General features: G+C 43.3%; 2 protein-coding genes across 2 annotated transcripts in view; both read left to right on the top strand.

Moving 5' to 3' along the window:
• The first annotated feature begins 11,121 nt into the window (after positions 1–11,121).
• LOC120045776 (phenylethanolamine N-methyltransferase) lies at positions 11,122–14,357 on the top strand. Its single transcript, XM_038990706.1, has 3 exons — positions 11,122–11,323; positions 13,293–13,503; positions 13,916–14,357. Exons 1-3 carry the CDS (start codon positions 11,122–11,124, stop codon positions 14,355–14,357), a joined length of 855 nt encoding a protein of 284 aa, XP_038846634.1.
• Positions 14,358–20,643: 6,286 nt separating this feature from the next.
• The window catches only part of LOC120046295 (integrin beta-3-like), a 39,484-nt gene continuing 38,648 nt past the window's right edge, over positions 20,644–21,479 (top strand). Inside the window, exon 1 of the mRNA XM_038991384.1 lies at positions 20,644–20,754. Coding sequence (XP_038847312.1) covers positions 20,673–20,754 — 82 coding nt within the window. The 5' untranslated portion in view covers positions 20,644–20,672. The remainder of the gene's footprint in view (positions 20,755–21,479) is intronic.

Here is a 21,479-nt window from a genome sequence, read left to right as displayed (position 1 = left end):
CTTGGTTTTTTAAATGTACGGATAGCCAGGGGCACACTCCAACACTCAGACATCATTTACAGATAGCCAGGGGCACACTCCAACACTCAGACATCATTTACAAACTAAACATTTTGTTTGCGTCCTCCAGATCTGAGGCAGTAGGAATGACCAGGGGTGTTCTCTTGATAAGTGCGCGAATTGGACCATTTTCCTGTCCTGCTAAGCATTCTAAATGTAACGAGTACTTCTGGGTGTCAGGGAAAATGTATGGAGTAAAAAGTACATTGTTTTCTTTAGTAATGTAGTGAAGTAAAAGTAAAAGTAGTCAAAAATATAAATAGTAAAGTACAGATACCCCCAAAAACTACTGAAGTTGTACTTTTTTACTTAAACTTTACACCACTGGTTAGCATGGGTTACATTTCATACTGTTAAAGGAATTTTAATTCCTGTTTATCAACCAATTCAATTAAAACACTCTGCCCATAAATAAGAATTTGTAAGATAATTATCAGCATTTAATGGACAGAAACCAGTCTTAAAATCAATCAATCAATAGCGTTTATTCTCGAGAGTACTGAATCATAGTACAATTTACATCAGGTTATATAATAAAGATGATGTCATAGGTTTTAATGTCCAACCTCCTCTCGGATACAATGGCAATACAGTTCGAGTTCTCATTACTGTCTGCCACCTGTTAAACTATCTACAACCAACCCAAGGTCTTTCCCCTCCCTGGGTAGAGACATCATTCTAGCCTGTCTGAAGATAAACCCATTCTTTCTCACAAGGAACACATAACATTCAACATTTATGAGTTATAATTCTAAGTCAAATGTATACATATTTTAGTCATTAAACACAAAAATCCCATAACACATACCCAAATCATCTCAAAGTAATTTCAAAGTCATTGAGCTGCACAATCCCTTTCAGAAATGAATTTGACGTCTGCTTTCAGGTCATGGAGTCTAATTAACGTCCATTATGTCTTTATCTGCCCTCTCTTTTTCATCTGTCCATTTCTGCTCTATTCTCATTGTCTGCCTGTTTCTTATCTTCCTCCTTTCTCTACCTCCCTACCGCTCGCTGTCTATCTCTCCATCTCCCTCTGTCCTAAGGGTAACCCAACTCGTACCTGGCTCTGTTAGTGTGTGCGTGTGTGCATGTGTGTGTGTGCAGAACTGCTGCTTCCTATATGCAGACCACACACTGTACATTGTGTAATTAACTGATGGTCCCTAACTTGCCCCATAGGGATATTGAATTCCTAACCAAATTGACCATGGGCATTACATTCGGGTTGCGTGCAGCTGTGCTCCGAATTGATGATTACTTGGGTGCTGCCACTGCCAGCTGTGGGCATGTGAGCAGGTTGAAATAAACCCAACCCAAGGAAAACTGTTACGGTGCCCTTCATTACGTGACAGACTGACTTTATGACCAAAATTATACTTTTTACATTTTGTAGTCAATTTTTGACATTAGAATAAATGTTTCTGACTCATATCGATGCCACGTAGGTCATTTGAAAACAAGAAGTTGCTTTTTAGGGGCAGTCGCTCAACATGGTGTAAGTCTTGGCAAAATGTGTAGAATTGCAGGAAAATCATTTTAAAACTGCAAAAATATCTCTCCACCCCCATGGCAAAATGGGTAGAATTGTAAAAAGCTTGCTTTAAAACAAACATTTTCTGTACATCCATAGCTAAATGTGTGGAATTGCAGGAAATGAAGGGGGGCCATTAAAAGGTTTAGCCCACCAGGTGGGGGGGGCAACCAAATCTCACTTAGGGCCCCCAAAAGGCTAGGGCCGGCCCTGAATTGGTGGCTGTGTAAATATGGATTCAAAAGCAAAATGTATAATACAGCTCTCATTAAAACCGTACCTCTCCCATTCAAATAGTATTGTGATCCTACACTAAGTATCCTAATATCATCTAGCATCATGTTCCGAACTCCACCCGACACGCCCAAAATGGCATGCCCTGATTGGACGCTGGCTGTGGCACATTTGGACGTGTTCATTGAGACATTCAATGGTGTGTTTGATAGAAGCTTATCCCATATAGCTTATCCCAGCACAGATTCTGGGTCAGACACTAAGGATGAGAGAGGTGTTAGAACTACTTTGCTGAGACTGGTTTAATATAAATTGCCAATTCAACTACCATTCTATAAACGGTATGCTGCGGGTGTCCTAGAATGGACACAGTATAGGAGCTAGATCGGGGATGGGCAGTTCTGAAGGGGGTGGGGGCCACAAAAACTCATGAGGAGCCGCTGTGGTTTGTGGGTCTGCATCCATACCCACACATGCAGTCAGAGCCGGCCCTAGCCTTTTGGGGGCCCTAATCAAAATGTTGTTGCGGCTCACCCCACCTTGCGAGCAAAACATTTTAGCGGCTCCCCTCTTGAGAGCGACGAGAGAAAAAAATGATATTTTAAAGCAAGTTTGCTGCAGTTCTACAAAAATGTTCATGGGGCGCAATTATAACTAATTTCATGCAATTCTACAAATTTTGCCATCCCTGAGCTAGAGGAACTAACCAGGGTCATATTCATTAGTGCACAACGTAGCGAAACATAGAAGAAGAAAAAATATACGCAAAATGAAAACAAGCGTTTCTTAAAGTGGCAATCTGCACTTGAAACAATAGCAAAGCGGGCACCCCACCACAGTTTTAGTGAAAAGCCAAGGGATGGGGCTGGAGAAATGTAACCACTCTCAATTTCATTGACAGAGCTATGGATGCAAGCACTGACCATCCATGCTATCAAAATTAGAGTTTTAACCATGTTTTCAGGCTATACAGTGTGTGTTTACATTGTGAACTAACATTAGAGTAGATCAAGATTATATTTTGGGTTGTGATGGGATACGACAGTTGGTCAGGTAGTCCTTCCTTCTTTCAATATGTTTTCTTCCGTTTGGTGCCTAATGAATACGACCCTGGACTTCTTCTTTGATATATGAAACAGATTTTGGAGAAAGCCTGCATTTATGCCTAATGACTCTCAACTGTTGTGTACTTTGGGCTGGATTCAATCGTCTATCTGTGTTTTCCACTGTTCAGGCTGTGAAAACCTTCATATCAAACAGATGTAAATGTGCTTGTGTACCTGTGCATACGTGTATGAGCACTCCTTTCACTCTGCCCCTTGTCTACAGTATGTTTATGGCTAGTTTCATACCCGGATCTATGTAAGCTTCATGTTTTGACAGGACACTCAATCTATACAAAAATGATGCACACGCACTGACCTCTCTATGATCTGACCTCATACCATTGAAGCCCAGAGTAAGCCCTTTAAATTGGATCTCTGTGGCATCTGACTGAGGGGATTTTCGGAGTAACGGGAAAATGTGGAGACAGTACCCTCGTTGACTGTGGTGCAAATTGAATAAGCTGTGCACATTTTTCCTGTCGTGCTTTGATGCCTCGTGTAACAGTATAACTTTACATCCGTCCCCTCGCCCCGACCCGGGCGCCCTCAGCACACATCAACAACTGACACCCACGAAGTGTCGTTACCCATCGCTCCACAAAAGCCGCGGCCCTTGCAGAGCAAGGGGCAACACTACTTCTAGGTTTCAGAGCAAGTGACGTAACTGATTGAAATGCTAGTAGCGCGTACCCGCTAACTAGCTAGCCATTTCACATCCGTTACACTCAACCCCCTTTCGACCTCCTCCTTTTCCGCAGCAACCAGTGATCCGGGTCAACAGCATCAATGTAACAGTATAACTTTAAACCGTCCCCTCGCCCCGACACGGGCGCGAACCAGGGACCCTCTGCACACATCAACAACGGTCGCCCACAAAGCATCGTTACCCATCGCTCCACAAAGGCCACGGCCCTTGCTGAGCAAGGGGCAACACTACTTCTAGGTCTCAGAGCAAGTGACGTAACTGATTGAAATGCTAGTAGCGCATACCCGCTAACTAGCTAGCCATTTCACATCCGTTACACTCGCACTGTTGTCTTTCATAGCGTTGCTAAATGAATGTCAATAGAGTCCATGTGTGTGTGTGTGTGTGTGTGTGTGTGTGTGTGTGTGTGTGTGTGTGTGTGTGTGTGTGTGTGTGTGTGTGTGTGTGTGTGTGTGTGTGTGTGTGTGTGTGTGTGTGTGTGTGTGTGTGTGTGTGTGTGTGTGTGTGTTTGGCGTGTGTGTGAGACAAAGACATCTTAGACAGTCTCAGTGCCGATGAGATTGGAGAGGGAAGCAGGTGTTATTCATTGCTTTAAATGCATTTATTGCAAGTTTATTCAAATACTGTAACAGTAATTCATAAATTGCAACATCTACGAGCCTTTGAATTTCACTACCTAGCAACGTACGTTTGTAATGTCACATGCGTTCATATTAGCTATTTTAAAAAAGCTTTAGAATGGCAGTGTACAAGCATTCAACATTTACTGGCGTCATACAACAGAAAACTTAAACTGGAACACTCTTAGTGACTGGTGCATAATTTGAATTAACCCCGACCGCTACAAGTGAGTGGAACAGCATAAAACACTTTCCCCCATTGGGACGATGCTATTCTACCCAGCACGCATGGTCCAATGAGGGCCCCATAACCGTTGAACCAGCATGGACTAGCCCGTGTTTGGCTTGGTGTGGGCTAGCCTGTGATGAGCTAGCCTGTGTTGGGCTGGTGTGGGCTTGGTGTGGGCTTGGTGTGGGCTAGCCTGTGATGAGCTAGCCTGTGTTGGGCTGGTGTGGGCTTGGTGTCGGCTTGGTGTGGGCTAGCCTGTGATGAGCTAGCCTGTGTTGGGCTGGTGTGGGCTTGGTGTGGGCTTGGTGTGGGCTAATCTGTGATGAGCTAGCCCGTGTTGGGCTGGTGTGGGCTAGCCTGTGATGAGCTAGCCCGTGTTGGGCTGGTGTGGGCTTGGTGTGGGCTTGGTGTGGGCTAGCCTGTGATGAGCTAGCCCGTGTTGGGCTGGTGTGGGCTTGGTGTGGGCTTGGTGTGGGCTAGCCTGTGATGAGCTAGCCCGTGTTGGGCTGGTGTGGGCTAGCCTGTGATGAGCTAGCCCGTGTTGGGCTGGTGTGGGCTAGCCTGTGATGAGCTAGCCCGTGTTGGGCTGGTGTGGGCTTGGTGTGGGCTAGCCTGTGATGAGCTAGCCCGTGTTGGGCTGGTGTGGGCTTGGTGTGGGCTTGGTGTGGGCTAGCCTGTGATGAGCTAGCCCGTGTTGGGCTGGTGTGGGCTTGGTGTGGGCTTGGTGTGGGCTAGCCTGTGATGAGCTAGCCCGTGTTGGGCTGGTGTGGGCTAGCCTGTGATGCGCTAGCCCATGTTTGGCTGGTGTGGGCTTGGTGTGGGCTAGCCTGTGATGAGCTAGCCCATTTTGGGCTGGTGTGGGCTTGGTGTGGGCTAGCCTGTGATGAGCTAGCCCGTGTTTGGCTGGTGTGGGCTTGGTGTGGGCTAGCCCATTTTGGGCTGGTGTGGGCTTGGTGTGGGCTTGGTGTGGGCTAGCCTGTGATGAGCTAGCCCGTGTTGGGCTGGTGTGGGCTTGGTGTGGGCTAGCCTGTGCTGTGCTTCCATGAGATCACAGTAATTATAGTTTTAACCATATTTTGAGGCTATATATTGTATGTTTACAGTCCTCTTCTTTGTAAACAATGAATAAAACCTTATATTTTGGTTTATGATAAAGATAGATGGTTAAACTAAGCTCATGAGTTGAGTTGAGTTATATCCTTCAAAATATAAATGGGTAAATATCAAGGATGATTGAACAGCTTCCCAAAACCCAGACCGTAGCTTTATTATGATGTAGTTATTGGATGGGACTGGGATTGTGTTATGAGGGTTTGGAACTTTAAAACCAATTATCTCAGAATCATCTTTTTGCAGAACCTTACAATCCCCTCTCTCATAATGACTGACAAAGCTCTACAGTATGTAGAATAAATGGAACACTTTACCGTAGCCTTGCTATCACCAAATACCAAATGCACCACATCATTTTATTACCAAGGACACCACCATATTTGACATAGATTACTTCAATGTAGATTTTTCACTATTGATATTTCAAAAACTATAAACAAAATTAGCAAAAAAAATGTCAATGAAGCTGTAATGGTAGATTGTAAAATAAATACTACTGCTTTTTTAAATTTTTGAAAAATACTTTATTCATCTACAGGATTTTCCTTACAGTTCTTCTTTATCCCAACCCTTTCGAAAGACTTATAAACACACAAAGACAGGTAGGCTGGTGGTAAGAGCGTTTGGCCATTTACCGAAAGGTTGCTGGATCGAATCCCCGAGCTGACAGGACACAACTGTTGTTTTGTCCCTGAGCAAGGCAGTTAACCCACTGTTCCTCGGGCGCCGAAGACGTGGATGTCGATTATGGCAGCCCCCCGCACCTCTCTGATTCAGAGGAAAACCCATTTCTATTATGTATTTAGCCCTCATACCACCAGAGGTAGTGTGTTTATTCAAACCTTACATTTTTTCATTAATTTTCAATCGACTTGTTCTTAATTAAATCAAATCAAATCAAAATGTATTTGTCAAATGCACCGAATACAACAGAATACCCGAACACCGAATACAATACCTTACAGTGAAATGCTTACTTACAAGCACATGCTGTAACAAACAATGTAGTTTTCAGAAAAATATATGTTAAAGTAAAAAATAGATAAGTAAAAAATAAGAAATAAAAGCAACAAATAATTAAAGAGCAGCTGTGAAATAACAATAGCGAGGCTATATACAGGGGGTACCGGTACAGAGTCAATGTGCCGGGGCACCGGTTAGTTAAGGTAATTGAGGTAATGTGTACATGTAGGTCGAGTTAAAACCTCTTAATTAAGGATCCAACCCTTTTTTTTCCAATTTTCGCCTAAAATGACATACCCAAGTCTAACTGCCTGTACCTCAGGACCTGAAGCAAGGATATGCATATTCTTGATACCATTTGAAAGGATACACTTTGAAGTTTGTGGAAATGTGAAATTAATGTAGGAGAATATAACACATTAGATCTGGTAAAAGATAATACCATCTTTGAAATGCAAGAGAAAAAACATAATGTATTATTCCAGCCCAGGCGCAATTTAGATTTTGGCCACTAGATGGCAGCAGTGTATGTGCAAAGTTTTAGACTGATCCAAAGAACCATTGCATATCTGTTCAAAATGTTGTATCAAGACTGCCCAAATGTGCCTAATTGGTTTATTAATACATTTTCAAGTTCATAACTGTGCACTCTCCTCAAACAATAGCATGGTATTCTTTCACTGTAATAGCTACTGTAAATTGGACAGTACAGTTAGATTAACAAGAATTTAAGCTTTCTGCCCATATCAGATATGTCTTTTTTTTGTTACTTACAACCTCATGCTAATCACATTAGCCTGTGTTAGCTCAACCATCCCGTGGGGGGGGGGACACCGATCCCGTAGAGGTTTTAAAGTGACTATACATAGATAATAAACAGAGAATAGCAGCAGAGTAAAAGAGGGGGGTGGGGGGCAATGCAAATAGTCTGGGTAGCCATTTGATTAGCTGTTCAGGAGTCCTATGGCTTGGGGGTAGAAGCTGTTGAGAAGTCTTTTGGACCTAGACTTGGTGCTCCGGTACCGCTTGCCGTGCGGTAACAGAGAGAACAGTCTATGACTAGGGTGGCTGGAGTCTTTGACAATTTTTAGGGCCTTCCTCTGACACTGCTTGGTATAGAGGTCCTGGATGGCAGGAAGCTTGGCCCTAGTGATGTACTGGGCCATACGCATTACCCTTTGTAGTGCCTTGCGGTCAGAGGCCAAGCAGTTGCCATAACAGGCAGTGATGCAACCAGTCACCTTTGGGGTAATTTTGCGCCTAACACTTAATTACGCCCAACACCTAATTGCGCCCATAATGATTTGATAGAAAGGTGCAGTTCTCTATTCCTTCCAAGACCAGACAGACAGATAATCTGCAGAGATATAACAAGTGGTAGAAAAATGACTCAATATCATACTTGAGTTAAAGTAAAGATACCTTAAAAGAAAATGAATCAAGTAAAAAGGAAAGTCACCCAGTTAAATACTTCTTGAGTAAAAGTCAAATAGTATTTGGTTTAAAATATACTTAAGTATCAAAAGTAAAAGTATAAATCATTTAAAATCCTTATATAAGTAAACCAGACGGCACAATTTTCTTGTTATTTTAATTTTTACGGATAACCAGCAGCACACTCCAACACTTAGACAATCATTTACCAATGAAGCATGTGTGTTTAGTGAGTCCGCCAGATCAGAGGCAGTAGGAATGATCAGGGATGTTCTCTTGATAAGTGCGTGAATTGGACCATTTTCCTGTCCAGCTAAGCATTCAAAATATAACAAGTACTTTTGGATGTCAGGGAATATGTATGGTGTATAAATAACATGTTTTTTTTTTAGAACTGTAGTGGAGTAAAAGTAACAGTTGCAAAAAATATATAAATAGTAAAGTAAATTACAGATTCCCCAAAAAGACAACTTAAGTAGCACTTTAAAGTATTTTACTTAAATACTGTCCACCACTGGATATAGCTCCCCATGTACTCGCCTAAGATTGTACTTTTTCTATAGCACATATCACATGACAGTGTACAAAACCAAAATTACATAATTTTTTGTCATATAAAAATTTGCTTATGGTATACAAACTCTGTAAATTGTATAATTACTTGATAGAACTGCAATACAGAACTCAGATACACTCCAAATCTACAGTGCTGTGAAAAAGTATTTGCCATTTTTTTCAGATGTTCTCTTTTGTTTAAATATTTTTGAAACGAAATATTATCAGATCTTCAACCAAAACCTAATATTAGACAAAGGGAACCTGAGTGATGCTTTGCTGCCTCAGAACCTGGACGACTTGCCTTAGTAGAAGGAATCATGAATTCTGCTCTGTATCATAGAATTCTAGGGAGAATGTCAGGACACCCGTCTGTGAGCTGAATCTGAAGCACAACTGGGTCATGCAGCAAGACAATGATCCAAAACAAACAATCAGTCTACATGAAAATGGTTAAAAAGCAACAAATTTGAAGTTTTGGAATGGCCTTGTCAAAGTCCAGACCTCAATTTATTTTTGTATTTTTTTTTTTAACCTTTATTTAACTAGGCAAGTCCCAATTGAGATGTTATGGACAGACTTGAAACGAGCAGTTCATGCTTGAAAACCCACAACTGTTGCTTCGTTAAAGCAGTTCTGCATGCAAGAGTGGGCCAAAATTCCTCCACAGCGATGTGAGATTCATCAACAACTACAGGAAGCATTTGGTTGTAGTCATTGCAGCTAAAGGTGGCACAACCAGTTATTGAGTGTAAGGGGGCAATTACTTTTCCACACAAGGGAATTGGGTGTTGCATAACTTTGTTAATTAAATAAATAAAATAAGTATTTTTGTTGCTGTTGCTATTTGTAAACTTACGTAACGTTTATTTAATATTAGGCTTTGATGGAAGATCTGATAACGTTCACTATCAAAAATATGCAAAATTTGAGAAAATCAGAAAGGGGGCAAATTCTTTTTTTTACGGCACTGTACATAGAACGCTGTATTTGTGTGTATTTTCCGAAAAGTAGTTATTCTAGGGAAAATAAAAATATAAGTATTTATTTGAATCCATATTTCTCTGGAGACATAATGTTAAAAGTTATACATACCACCAGAGGGTGGAGAGGGATCTGTATCTGTGATTTTGACCACATAGACAGATCACCTGCAGAGATGGAGCACCTTATGGTATGGTTATGGTTATAACTGGTAAAAAATAAATAAAAAATGATGAGCCTAACCTGTACAAAATTCAAATTACCTTACATATGCTTTGTTGCAGTCAAAACAGCTCATATAAAGGACCTCAGGACCTCCCGGGTGGCGCAGTGGTCTAGAGCACTGCATCGCAGTGCTAGCTGCGCCACCAGAGTCTCTGGGTTCATGCCCAGGCTCTGTCGCAGCCGGCCGCAACCGGGAGGTCCGTGGGGCGACACACAATTGGCATAGCGTCGTCCGGGTTAGGGAGGGTTTAGCCGGTAGGGATATCCTTGTCTCAGTATGTAAATGTAATAAAATGTATGCACTCTACTGTAAGTCGCTCTGGATAAGAGCGTCTGCTAAATGACTAAAATGTAAATGTAAATATAAATGTGTCAGTGGTATGAATACTTTGTAGTACAGAAACCAGCTAACCTGGTCTTAATATTTTGCTATGATTGTTGCTTTTTCTAATAGTTTCTTCTTCGGGTCAAAATGACCCCAGTTAGTAATCCATGTATGTAAAATATGTTGGTAGGATGAGGGTTAAATGGACACAACATTTCTCTAGACATTTTTCATTTGAGTTGTAGCTGTCTTTGTTAGTACAGAAGTCTTAAGTGACATTTCTTACCTCATCCATACAACAATCCTTGCCTTCCACTTCAATATCTCTCCAAACAGCCCAACTTTCCTCTCGGTCTCCCCCTGTACAACAAAACAAAATGGCCATCTGACTGATAATTCACAGTGATTAAACCTCTATGTTTGTTTTTGCCTGAGAGCTCTTTTTTGCGATGGGGGAGATAAGAGAGTCTATAAGAGCAGGGATTGAGGGCCTTGAAGTGCTTGTGTGGGCAGCCATTAGTGGATTTCCTTGGGGAGAAAGCCCTCTGTATGATGGTATCAGTACCTCGTGCTAGGAGAAGTGGAATAGTGGATGGCCCAAAGGTATCAGGTGGTCACACCGTCCGAGAAAGAGGCAGAGGGGATCGCTATCTCGTCTGATAAGAAAGAGAGAGAGAGAGAGAGAGAGAGAGAGAGAGAGAGAGAGAGAGAGAGAGAGAGAGAGAGAGAGAGAGAGAGAGAGAGACTACCCCAAAGCTTAGGAACACAGACAGACATAGACAAAGCACACGCACAGACTGAACACACACACACACACACACACACACACACACACACACACACACACACACACACACACACACACACACACACACACACACAACACAACACAACACACACATGTATTAATACTGGCGGAGACAGAGACTGTTTTCCACTCACCTGCTGACCCACTGATAGAAAGGCAGAAAAGGGAGAACAGGAAAGGAGTGGAACGAGTGGGAAAGAGGGGTTCTGTTAGAGAGAAAAAGGCATGGATAGGGAGGCGAAAAATGAAAAAGAAGAGAACGATAGAGAGAGAGAGAAGGGTGTGGCGGCGATGGTAGCTTGTTACCAAGGCTTTGATCCAGCAGCCTATCTACAGTATAACTACATGCCACCGCGGGCGGACTTTGACCGGCAAGACAGCATCGTACCCTGGAAACTAGGATGTCTGCACAGAGCTTTTACCGAGGGTGAGTGAGAGTGTGTGTGTCTAACGGGATCAGTGTGCTGCTAACAGCTTTTTTATTTTATTTATTTCACCTTTATTTAACCAGGTAGGCAAGTTGAGAACAAGTTCTCATTTACAACTGCGACCTGGCCAAGATAAAGCAAAGCAGTTCGACACATACAACAACACAGAGTTACACATGGAATAAACAAACATACAGTCAAAAATACAGTAGAAATAGTCTATATACAGTGTGTGCAAATGAGGTAGGATAAGGGAGGTAAGGCAATAAATAGGCCATGATGGCAAAGTAATTACAATATAGCAATTAAACACTGGAATGGTAGATGTGCAGATGATGAATGTGCAAGTAGAGATACTGGGGTGCAAAGGAGCAAGATAAATAAATAAATACAGTATGGGGATGAGGTAGTTGGATGGGCTATTTACAGATGGGCTATGTACAGGTGCAGTGATCTGTGAGCTGCTCTGACAGCTGGTGCTTAAAGCTAGTGAGGGAGATATGAGTCTCCAGCTTCAGTGATTTTTGCAGTTCTTTCCAGTCATTGGCAGCAGAGAACTGGAAGGGAAGGCGGCCAAAGGAAGTGTTGGCTTTGGGGGTGACCAGTGAGATATACCTGCTGGAGCACGTGCTACAGGTGGGTGCTGCTATGGTGACCAGGCGGGGCTTTACCTAGCAGAGACTTGTAGATGACCTGGAGGCAGTGGGTAAGCTTAGCTTACTCTACTGTCCGACTGCCCCATGCTGGGCTCGAATCAGTGATCCTCGTCTTCACAAACACACGTGACCACCCTCCTTGACAACGTTCCAACGGTTTGAGCTACAGAAAAATAATCTATCTGGATAGCTCCATCCGTGACATTTCAAGCTTGATGTGGAGGGAGCTTCCGGTACGTTCTTAACTCCGTTACACTCACCCCTTCTTAACTCGCCACACAGTGAGCTACTCCAGCCGTTGAGTTGAGCCCAACTGCCAAGCCGGGCCACGGTACCACTGTCTGTAACAGGGGGTCAGCATGTTGCGAACAGCTTCCTACATGTTCCGACTGCCCCATACTGGGCTCAAACCAGTGATCCTCTGCTTCACAAACACACGTGACCACTCTCCTTGACAACGTTGCAACGGTTTGAGCTATTGAAAAAAATATCTAATTCGATAGCTCCTCGACATTTTAAGCTTGCTGTGGAAAGACCTGACGGTACGTTCTTAACTGCGTTACACGTGCGTGTGTGCGTGCGTGTTTGCGTCTGTGTGTGTGGAAGAAAACGGTTTCAGTCAGTTTTCTTCCATTTGATGCCGAATGGAAACAATTTGAGGTGTTAAACTCAACTCTTGTGTGTGTGTGTGTGTGTGTGTGTGTGTGTGTGTGTGTGTGTGTGTGTGTGTGTGTGTGTGTGTGTGTGTGTGTGTGTGTGTGTGTGTGTGTGTGTGTGTGTGTGTGTGTGTGTGTGTGTGTGTGTGTGTGTGTGTGTGCGTGTGCTTGCGTTTGTGTGCATCTGTCTGTCTGTCTATGAGCGGCTGTATGAATAACATTTTTCACTGAGGGTGTGATATTTGAAATATGTACAATATCTGTGTTTTTGTGTATGTACAGTAGACTTGTAAATGGGAAGGGTGAGTATGTTTAATGTTGTATCACTTCTCTCTCTACACCTCTGTCTGTCGACTCCTTCGGTCATCTCCCTCTCCCCCACCATTACTTCCCTGTCCTCTCCCTCTCTCTCCCCCACCCTTACTCTCTCTATTTCCTCCCCTCCCCTACTCTCCTCTCCCTCTCTCTCCCACCCTCTTATCTCTACCCTCCTCTACCCCCCTTCTCTGGCTCTCCCTCCCTTTCTCTACCCTTTCTTTCTATCTCCCCCTCCTCTACCTCCCTTTCTCCCCCTCCTTCTCTCTACCCCCCCCCCCCTTCCCCCAATCCCCAATCTCTTTTCCTCTTCCCCCTCACTTCCCCGCCCTCTCTGTCAGGTGACGTGGGAGGTGACGTGTTGGTGGACGTGGGTTCAGGGCCCACTCTATACCAGGTGTTGAGCGGCTGTGAGGTGTTCGACACTGTGTTTCTCACAGACTTCCTGGAGGTGAACAGGCAGGAGCTGAGGCGTTGGCTGCAGGGCGAGGGCTACAGCAGCCTGGACTGGACCCCCTACCTGCAGCATGTCTGCAAGCTGGAGGGCCGACGGTGGGTGCTGATGTTAGTGGTAGACCAGGGTCGAACTCATTAGTGCGCATCGTCGCAAAACGTTTTGCAACGGAAAACAAAGACAAGCGTTTCATATTGGACAAGTTAAACAGGTTGAACAGGTTGTCCCTTGCTGTTTGAGTCAGTTTTCTTCCATTTGGTGCCTAATGAATATGATTTGAGGAGTTAAACTCAACTCCTTGAGGGGCGCATCCACAGAGTCTGCTGGTTTTCACTCTTGCCTATAAACTCTCTAACAGATTTAGACCTGGGAAACCAGGTGCGGGGACTGACTTCCTAGCATATATTGATTGGTCAAGTAAGTGCTGGCTTTTGAGGACAGACATGAAATAATGTATGTTTATTGCTGTTAATTGTTTTGTATTGTTTGTTGTTTTATTGTCCTGATCAGCCCTTCAGCGTGGACCGAGAAAGCCGCGCGCCTGCGTTCTGTTGTCTCCGACATTCTCCCCATCGACGTGCACCTCCCCCGCCCCCTGCACCCTGACTCCCAGCTCCCCACTGCCGGCGCCGACTGCCTGGTGTCCTGCTTCTGCCTGGAAAGCGTCAGCCCTGACCTGGCCTCCTTCAACCGGGCCCTGGGCCACATCAGGGGCCTTCTCCGGCCCGGGGGCCACCTGCTCCTCATCGGGGCCCTGGGTGAGAGCTACTACATGGGGGGGCCCGGTGTGCGCATCCCTGTGGTGCCCCTGGATGAGGCCCAGGTGTGTGCCAGCGTGAGGGCCAGTGGGTACACGTTGGTGAGGCTGGAGGTGTACACGCTGCCCCAGGGCATGATGGTGGGGGTGGACGACGTGACGGGCGTGTTCTTTGTGAAGGCCAGGAAGCCATAGAGGAGAAGGAGGAGGAAAGGAGAGGAGGAAGGTGGGTAGAGGTGGGAGGGGAGGGAGAGTAGTGGAAGTAGGAGGAGGATGAGGATGTGAGAGGTTGGAAGAGACTAGGATGAGTAAAAGTCTAAAAGAGATGAGGTCAGAAAGTAAACAATAGATGATGAGGAAGATACGGAATTCAAAAAGAGAGGAAGAGGTAGAGGATGTTGGAATAGTGAGAAGGCAAACTGTATTTAAAAAGAGGAGAAGGAGAGAGGGGAAAGATTGGATCAGAACAGTGAGGAAGTAAACAATAAAATTAGATTAAAAACACATAAAGAAAATAGTATTTTTAATGGGAGAAGTGAAAGGGAGAAAGAGTGGGAGAGGAAGATTGCTAACAATTTCCACAATAGAAATCCAGTTAACATTTATGGCCCTTCACTGACATTTGACTTAAAGAATAAAAGGTCTACTTCTGCCCCCTGCTGTTGAAATGAAGTCACTGACGCGTCATGATCTTAGTCTTCATCCCACTGGTTGCATTTACATAGGCAGTCCAATTCTGATCTTTTGCCCAATTATTCGCAAAAGAGCTGATCTTATTGGTCAAAAGAATTGGACTTCCTGTGTAAATGCAGCCATTGAGTATTTGGGTGTGCTCCCAACACATTCAAAGGCAATTACTTCATAGAGCCTGAATTGGACTAGCTTGGTGGAAGACCCAAGTATGTTTTCATACTTGAACTTCGACCTGAGAAGTCATGTAAATCTAACAGAGAAGTTATTTTCTATGAGGATTATGGTTAGTCTTTTAGGGTTAGTCAGCAATTGGCCATGTTGTTGGCTGTTAAAAAAAATGTGTTAGTTTGTCACAGAAAGGACTTAATAGGCTTTTAGTCTCAATTGAGTTAGATTTTTTTTTACATCAAAATTCCATGCACTCAAACCCATTAACCAATCCTTTTGTGTGTTTAAAATGGATTTTTTATTGTCGTCTCTTATTGTGTTATGTGTTATTTTCTCTGGCTACTTTTGGCTTGTTGGTCAATGTTAACTTGGCTTGTGGCTTCACTGACTTTGCCTGAAGTGAAATAAAAACGTTGAACTGTTACCCGTTTCTGACTGTCCCATTTCATTCCAGTCCGTTCTCAACTACTACAAAGAACTTGTATATTCCACTTAATTTATACACTAGAGCAGTGGTTCCAAAACTGTGGGGTCGGGGCCACACGTGGGTAGCAGCAGCGGTCCAGGTAGATACAGAGGATGAATTGTGTTGTGGGTTGTTACAAAAAAGGTGCTCAAAACCCTCAAATCTACATTCAGTTGGATGTTTTGAATAAGAGGGTTCATTATTAGTATGATTTTTTTGGGTGTTAGTTTGTGCTTTCACCGCTCAACCCTTACGGTGGGTCACGACTCCATAGACCCCTTAACTGGTGGGTCACGAAGCAAAACAGTTTGGGAAACGCTGCACTAGAGAGCGCTATATGTTGGGTCATGGGTCACTGGTCACATAAAGGCACACAAGTGACAAGGAAGTGAAAATGCACAGGTATGGAGAGCGTGAGTTGTTAAAGGAATACTGCACAATAACATTGAATGTCCTTGACCTTCCTGGAACAAATCTGACTGAAACATTTAAAAAGAGTTGTTGGGATTCCTTATTATATTGGAGAACTACAGGTGTTTCTGTGGATTTGAGGAACTGCTGAATACTGTTGGTTTAGACGTTTCCGGATACAAAACTGCCTCCTAGTAGTACTGCCTCTTATTGGAACTGTCGCCGATTCCAAGGCAGAGGTCATCTTTTGAACAACAGGCGGTCTAGCGGTCGGTCTGACACTGGTCTACAGCAGTCACCGCCGATGCCCACAGCCCATCTATGTCTGTTTTGGCGTGTTCTCGAATCCCAGCCCCACCGCTCATCCGCTCTGTCCAGCTCCTCCTGTCTGTCTGTCCTGTCTGTCTGCTCAATCAAAAAGAGTGGTAATTTCCAGACAGACCCAGGTCCCTTGGTGCATCACACCACGGATTGCGTCACGTAGCCAGCCAGTACAGTGCCTTTGAGCCGGTGCTTGGTGGAGTCATAGACCCCCGTCTAGAGCTCTTGGAGGAGAGCTTGGCACAGATCTCGCTGTGTTTCTCCAGGCGACTAGGATCAAAGCACCGGCCGCAGTGCTCACACTGCTTCAGCTTGGAGTTGGCTGCACTCATCCCAAATCGACGTTTCAACACCACCTGAATGAAGGAATTAATTTGTTTATTTATGTGGCAAATTTAAAATAGGCTACATTGAGCTGCTTCAGCCATTGTGAATACAATACTACTCACATTAAAATTCACAAGGATAAAAAACACTAAGTCAAAAGACATTTCCGTTGTGGTACTCCTCGTTATCAGATGGACACATGATTGCACAGCTCATGCCAGATGGTACATTGGGCACTCTAAAGGCACTTTACATACAATTAAATTGGAAAAATACATACAATATACAGTATATAATACAAATAAGCCTAAAACATGATCACAACAATGAACTAGTTCAGCAGTACACTAATTTACCTCTCCGTCCTTCATTTTCTCATCCTCCACTTTCACACTTTTCTCAACTTGGACCCTGTCCTTGCTCACGTGTCTCCTGGCTGCTGTCTGCTTTGGCTTACTTGCTATGCTGCCCTCTTCCCCTACGTTTTCCATCACCTCTTTCTTCCTCTCTTCCTCCTCTTCGTTATCTCTGATCATCTCCCATAGGTCAGAATCCACCTTCATCAGGCAGATCTCCTGAATGAACTTCTCCACCTTGACCTTGAACTGCTCCTTTGCTTTCCTCTCCTCCAAAGCCTGAGCATCAATCTTGGCCCCACCTTTGATCAGGTTTAATTCCTGGGTGACACTGATCAGCTTGGCCTTCAGATATGCCATCACCTGCTCAGCCTCCAAGTTGAAGACAACCCATACCCTCTTATCACGGCATGGCGATAGATCTTGTACAGTTAGGGTCTGAGTCTTGAACTGAACGTGTTTCTTCACAACCTGCCTTCTGTACTTTGAAGCAGCAGGACGAGGGCTGCCCTCTGGCCTGACTGGCTGGAATGGCTTCTTCTTGGCATCATTGTTTGGCACAGTGACTCTGGCTCTAATGGGAGGCAGTGGCATCTTGGCGACCATATTGGCTCCATGGACTGCCTTCAATGGCTTGGCACTATGGAGGTAGATGTCTTTCACCACGCAGGTTTGATCCCTCTTGGTACGGATGGGTTGCAGTGGCTTCCGGATGGGAGGAACAGTAGCCTTCCCTGACTGCTGAGATGTTGGAGCTACATGCAGTCCTTGACTCTTCCCATTGCAGATGGCCTTCTTTTGCAGGACTGGGATTCTGGAGGGAGGATGGGGCCTATTTTACTCAGTCTCAACCTTTCCCACAGGCTCCAAACTGGATGGGCCATATAAAGTAACTTCCTAATCAACGCCTTATCATACTGACTCAATGTGACCATGTCAGCAGAATTAACTCATGACTGTGTTCACTATGGGATATTGTTCTGACTGTAAACTTTTTTAACTAAGTAGCGCTCTGTTATACTAGGATGATTTGTAGCAACACTGTCGGTAATAACTTTCCAATATTAGTTGACTTGAGTAAACCGAAGAAAATTCACATTTTAGAGTCATACAGTCAGTGACTCATACCAACACCCACTTCAAAGCCAACCATTTAAAACCTAGCTAACTTAGTATCAAGTTACTCCATATGTTTCATATATGTATTGTAATCGTATTTAACAACTTTATTTAAAATAACAAGACATAATAATAGCTATTATTTTATTATAGCTATGATATAGGCCTAATACAAATATTCAACATATTCAATACAAAAACTTTTTAAAAGCTTAAACATGAAAACATAGTGTTCTAAAATGTGCTGAACAACTGTATATTTGCTCTAAAGACCCCCCCCCCCCCCCCCCCCTTATAAACGCCACACCTCGTTGTACATTAGGCTATGACTTTCCAGACAGAGGAAAACAGTGCTTTTGAGTTTACTCTATTTGGAGTTGTATCAGATCGCAGACTGAGCGAAGGCGGAAGGGAGGGGGGGTATTTAAACTAGTCACAAATAAATGCCTTGCCAAACGCCTGCGCCGTGCGTCCTGACAAAGTACCCACGCCAAGATGGGTAGGCCTACTCACATAACGCAAAGGATTACACTTTGGATAGGTTATTTCGTTTTATTTGCAGTTACTGATGTTTCGGGTAAGTTTGAACTATGTGATGTAAATGTGCTACTTCTAGCGGTGTGCCGTTGCTACATCTTGAACAGCGGTGTAATAATTCATAATTGTTGAGAGAGGGCGCAAAACGCAGTTCAGACAGGGAAACAGACTACAGCTAGAAATACAAGTTAGACACTGTAGTTTCTAAACTGTCGCATGAAATGGTAATATCGTTACAAATAAGGACATTTAATAGATGCAGTATCATATTATAGAAAATCATGATATTTTTTATTAAACTAAATTAATCATAACTGGATAAATGGATAAAAAAATGTTAACTCCAAACTCGTTTTGTTGTAATCTGTCTAAATATGTCCACGTAGCTCTCCGTGCTCTCCCCAGACTGTTTGAGACTGGCCTCTAGTTTCCATCTTTCCCCTTATGACCCCTTACCACCTGATGAGATGACAAAGGGGAATTATAGGCTTAGCATTCTGCTAGTAAGAGGACCATGTTAATTGTGTGAGTGTGAGTGTGTGTGTGTGTGTGTGTGTGTGTGTGTGTGTGTGTGTACATGTGAGTCTGTGTGCAGGTGTGCCCCATTACTTGAGGTTCAATAAGCATGTCAAAAGTGATTCGATTGATTGACAAGAATAATCACTATTTATTAAAAAGGTGACTTAAGTCATAAACACACATTGTACACACCAAATTACTGTAGGCTATCTACACCCTTACAAAAAAGTCTTACAGGAATCCTGCATGAAAAATCCTACAGGATTCCTGCAGGATATATATTCTGCAGGATTCCTGTAGGATTCTCGGGACCAGTTTCCTGTAGGAATCATGCAGGAAGTCCTTCAAGAAAACAATCCTGCAAGAATCCTGCAGATAGTCATTTTCCTGAAGGACAACCAGCAGGAATTGTCCTACAGCAAAAATGGCCCCAAAATCCTTTTGGATATCCTGTAGCTAAGATTCCTGAAGGTAATTCAAAAATATTTTCAGGGACATTGTACTGTAGGACAACCTGTGGGATCCCTTCCTCATCCTTTACAATAATGGACATAAAGCACAAGATATCTGATTGCATAGGAGTTTTATTATTCAATGCGGCAACAGCGGGCGTGTTTGATTGTCCATTTCACCAGCACTGCATAAAACATGATTCCTAGGAGAAAGGAAATATGAGATTCTGAATAAATATGGTAGAAGCATAGGTAAAAGAGTGAGAGTAATGGTGACATCACATGAACAGCTTATGTGTATTTGTGTAAAGGGAAACGAATGTCTGCAATGGTCAACTTGGTGCTAGTTGGTTTTAATATGGCTGGTACCAACAACATCTGTGAGTACTGCTATGCGTGTCTGTTAGGCTCCATTTTAAAGGGAGAAATGAGAGGCTGAAACTATGTGTGGTGGTACCTTTGCCTGCAGGACTGTCTAATGCTGCTTTCTGTGGTAGTCAGTCTCACTGTTGTTTATAGGCTCTGTCTTAACTGGGGAGGAGAGGAGAGAGATGAGAGGGACAGAGTTCTGAATATAACTGCAGAACTGCGTGTGTGTGTGTGTGTTACATGAAAAACAGCAACAAAATAGTGCAAATTATATACTGTAGTAGTAAAGGAAACTGTATCACCTTTAAATAGAAGTCTACTGGACTAATGGAGCTGCGGATGAGACAAAGAATCAGAAACATTATTTTATTATAGCTATGATATAGGCCTAATACAAATATTCAACATTTTCAATACAAAAACTCTTTCAAAAGCTTAAACATGAAAACATAGTGTTCTAAAATGTGTATAACAATTGTATATTGACTGGTAGGCCTACATTCGAATTAATATTATTTAAGGATAAGAAAAGGGCATAAAATGCTTGTGCTTTTTTTGCTCTAAAGCCCTTATAAACGCCACACCTCGTTGTACAGTAGGCTATGACTTTCCAGACAGAGGAAAACAGTGCTTTTGAGTTTACTCTATTTGGAGTTGTATCAGATCGCAGACTGAGCGAAGGCGGAAGGGAGGGGGGGTATTTAAACTAGTCACAAATAAATGTCTTGCCAAACGCCTGCGCCGTGCGTCCTGACAAAGTACCCACGCCAAGATGGGTAGGCCTACTCACATAACGCAAAGGACTAAACTTTGGATAGGTTATTTCGTTTTATTTGCAGTTACTGATGTTTCGGGTAAGTTTGAACTATGTGATGTAAATGTGCTACTTCTAGCGGTGTGCCGTTGCTACATTTTGAACAGCGGTGTAATAATTCATAATTGTTGAGAGAGGGCGCAAAACGCAGTTCAGACAGGAAACAGACTACAGCTAGAAATACAAGTTAGACACTGTAGTTTCTAAATGGTCGCATGAAATGGTAATATCGTTACAAATAAGGACATTTAATAGATGCTGTATCATCATTTTGGCTTTTATTATAGAAAATCATGATCTTTTTTATTAAACTAAATTAATCAGAACTGGATAAATGGATAAAAAAATGTTAACTCCAAACTCGTTTTGTTGTAATCTGTCTAAATATGTCCACGTAGCTCTCCGTGCTCTCCCCAGACTGTTTGAGACTGGCCTCTAGTTTCCATCTTTCCCCTTATGACCCCTTACCACCTGATGAGATGACAAAGGGGAATTATACGCTTAGCATTCTGCTAGTAAGAGGACCATAAGTCATAAGTTGCTGTATCATGTTAATAGTGTGTGTGTGTGTGTGTGTGTGTGTGTGTGTGTGTGTGTGTGTGTGTGTGTGTGTGTGTGTGTGTGTGTGTGTGTGTGTGTGTGTGTGTGTGTGTACATGCGAGTCTGTGTGCAGGTGTGTCCATTACTTGAGGTTCAATAAGCATGCCAAAAGTGATTTGATTGATCGCCCAGAACAATCACTATTTATTAAAAAGGTGTCTTAAG

The sequence above is a fragment of the Salvelinus namaycush genome, chromosome 4 (assembly GCF_016432855.1).
Source record: "Salvelinus namaycush isolate Seneca chromosome 4, SaNama_1.0, whole genome shotgun sequence".
In the NCBI taxonomy this organism is placed as follows: domain Eukaryota; kingdom Metazoa; phylum Chordata; class Actinopteri; order Salmoniformes; family Salmonidae; genus Salvelinus; species Salvelinus namaycush.
The sequence above is the reverse complement of the archived record's forward strand: the minus strand, read 5'-3'. Positions and strand labels throughout refer to the sequence as shown.

Coding starts and splice junctions, on each gene's coding strand:
- LOC120045776 (XM_038990706.1), top strand. CDS start 11,122: ATGGATAGGGAGGCGAAAAATGAAAAAGAAGAGAACGATAGAGAGAGA. Junction 11,324..13,292: donor GCACAGAGCTTTTACCGAGG/GTGAGTGAGAGT, acceptor CCTCTCTGTCAG/GTGACGTGGGAGGTGACGTG. Junction 13,504..13,915: donor TGCAAGCTGGAGGGCCGACG/GTGGGTGCTGAT, acceptor TGTCCTGATCAG/CCCTTCAGCGTGGACCGAGA.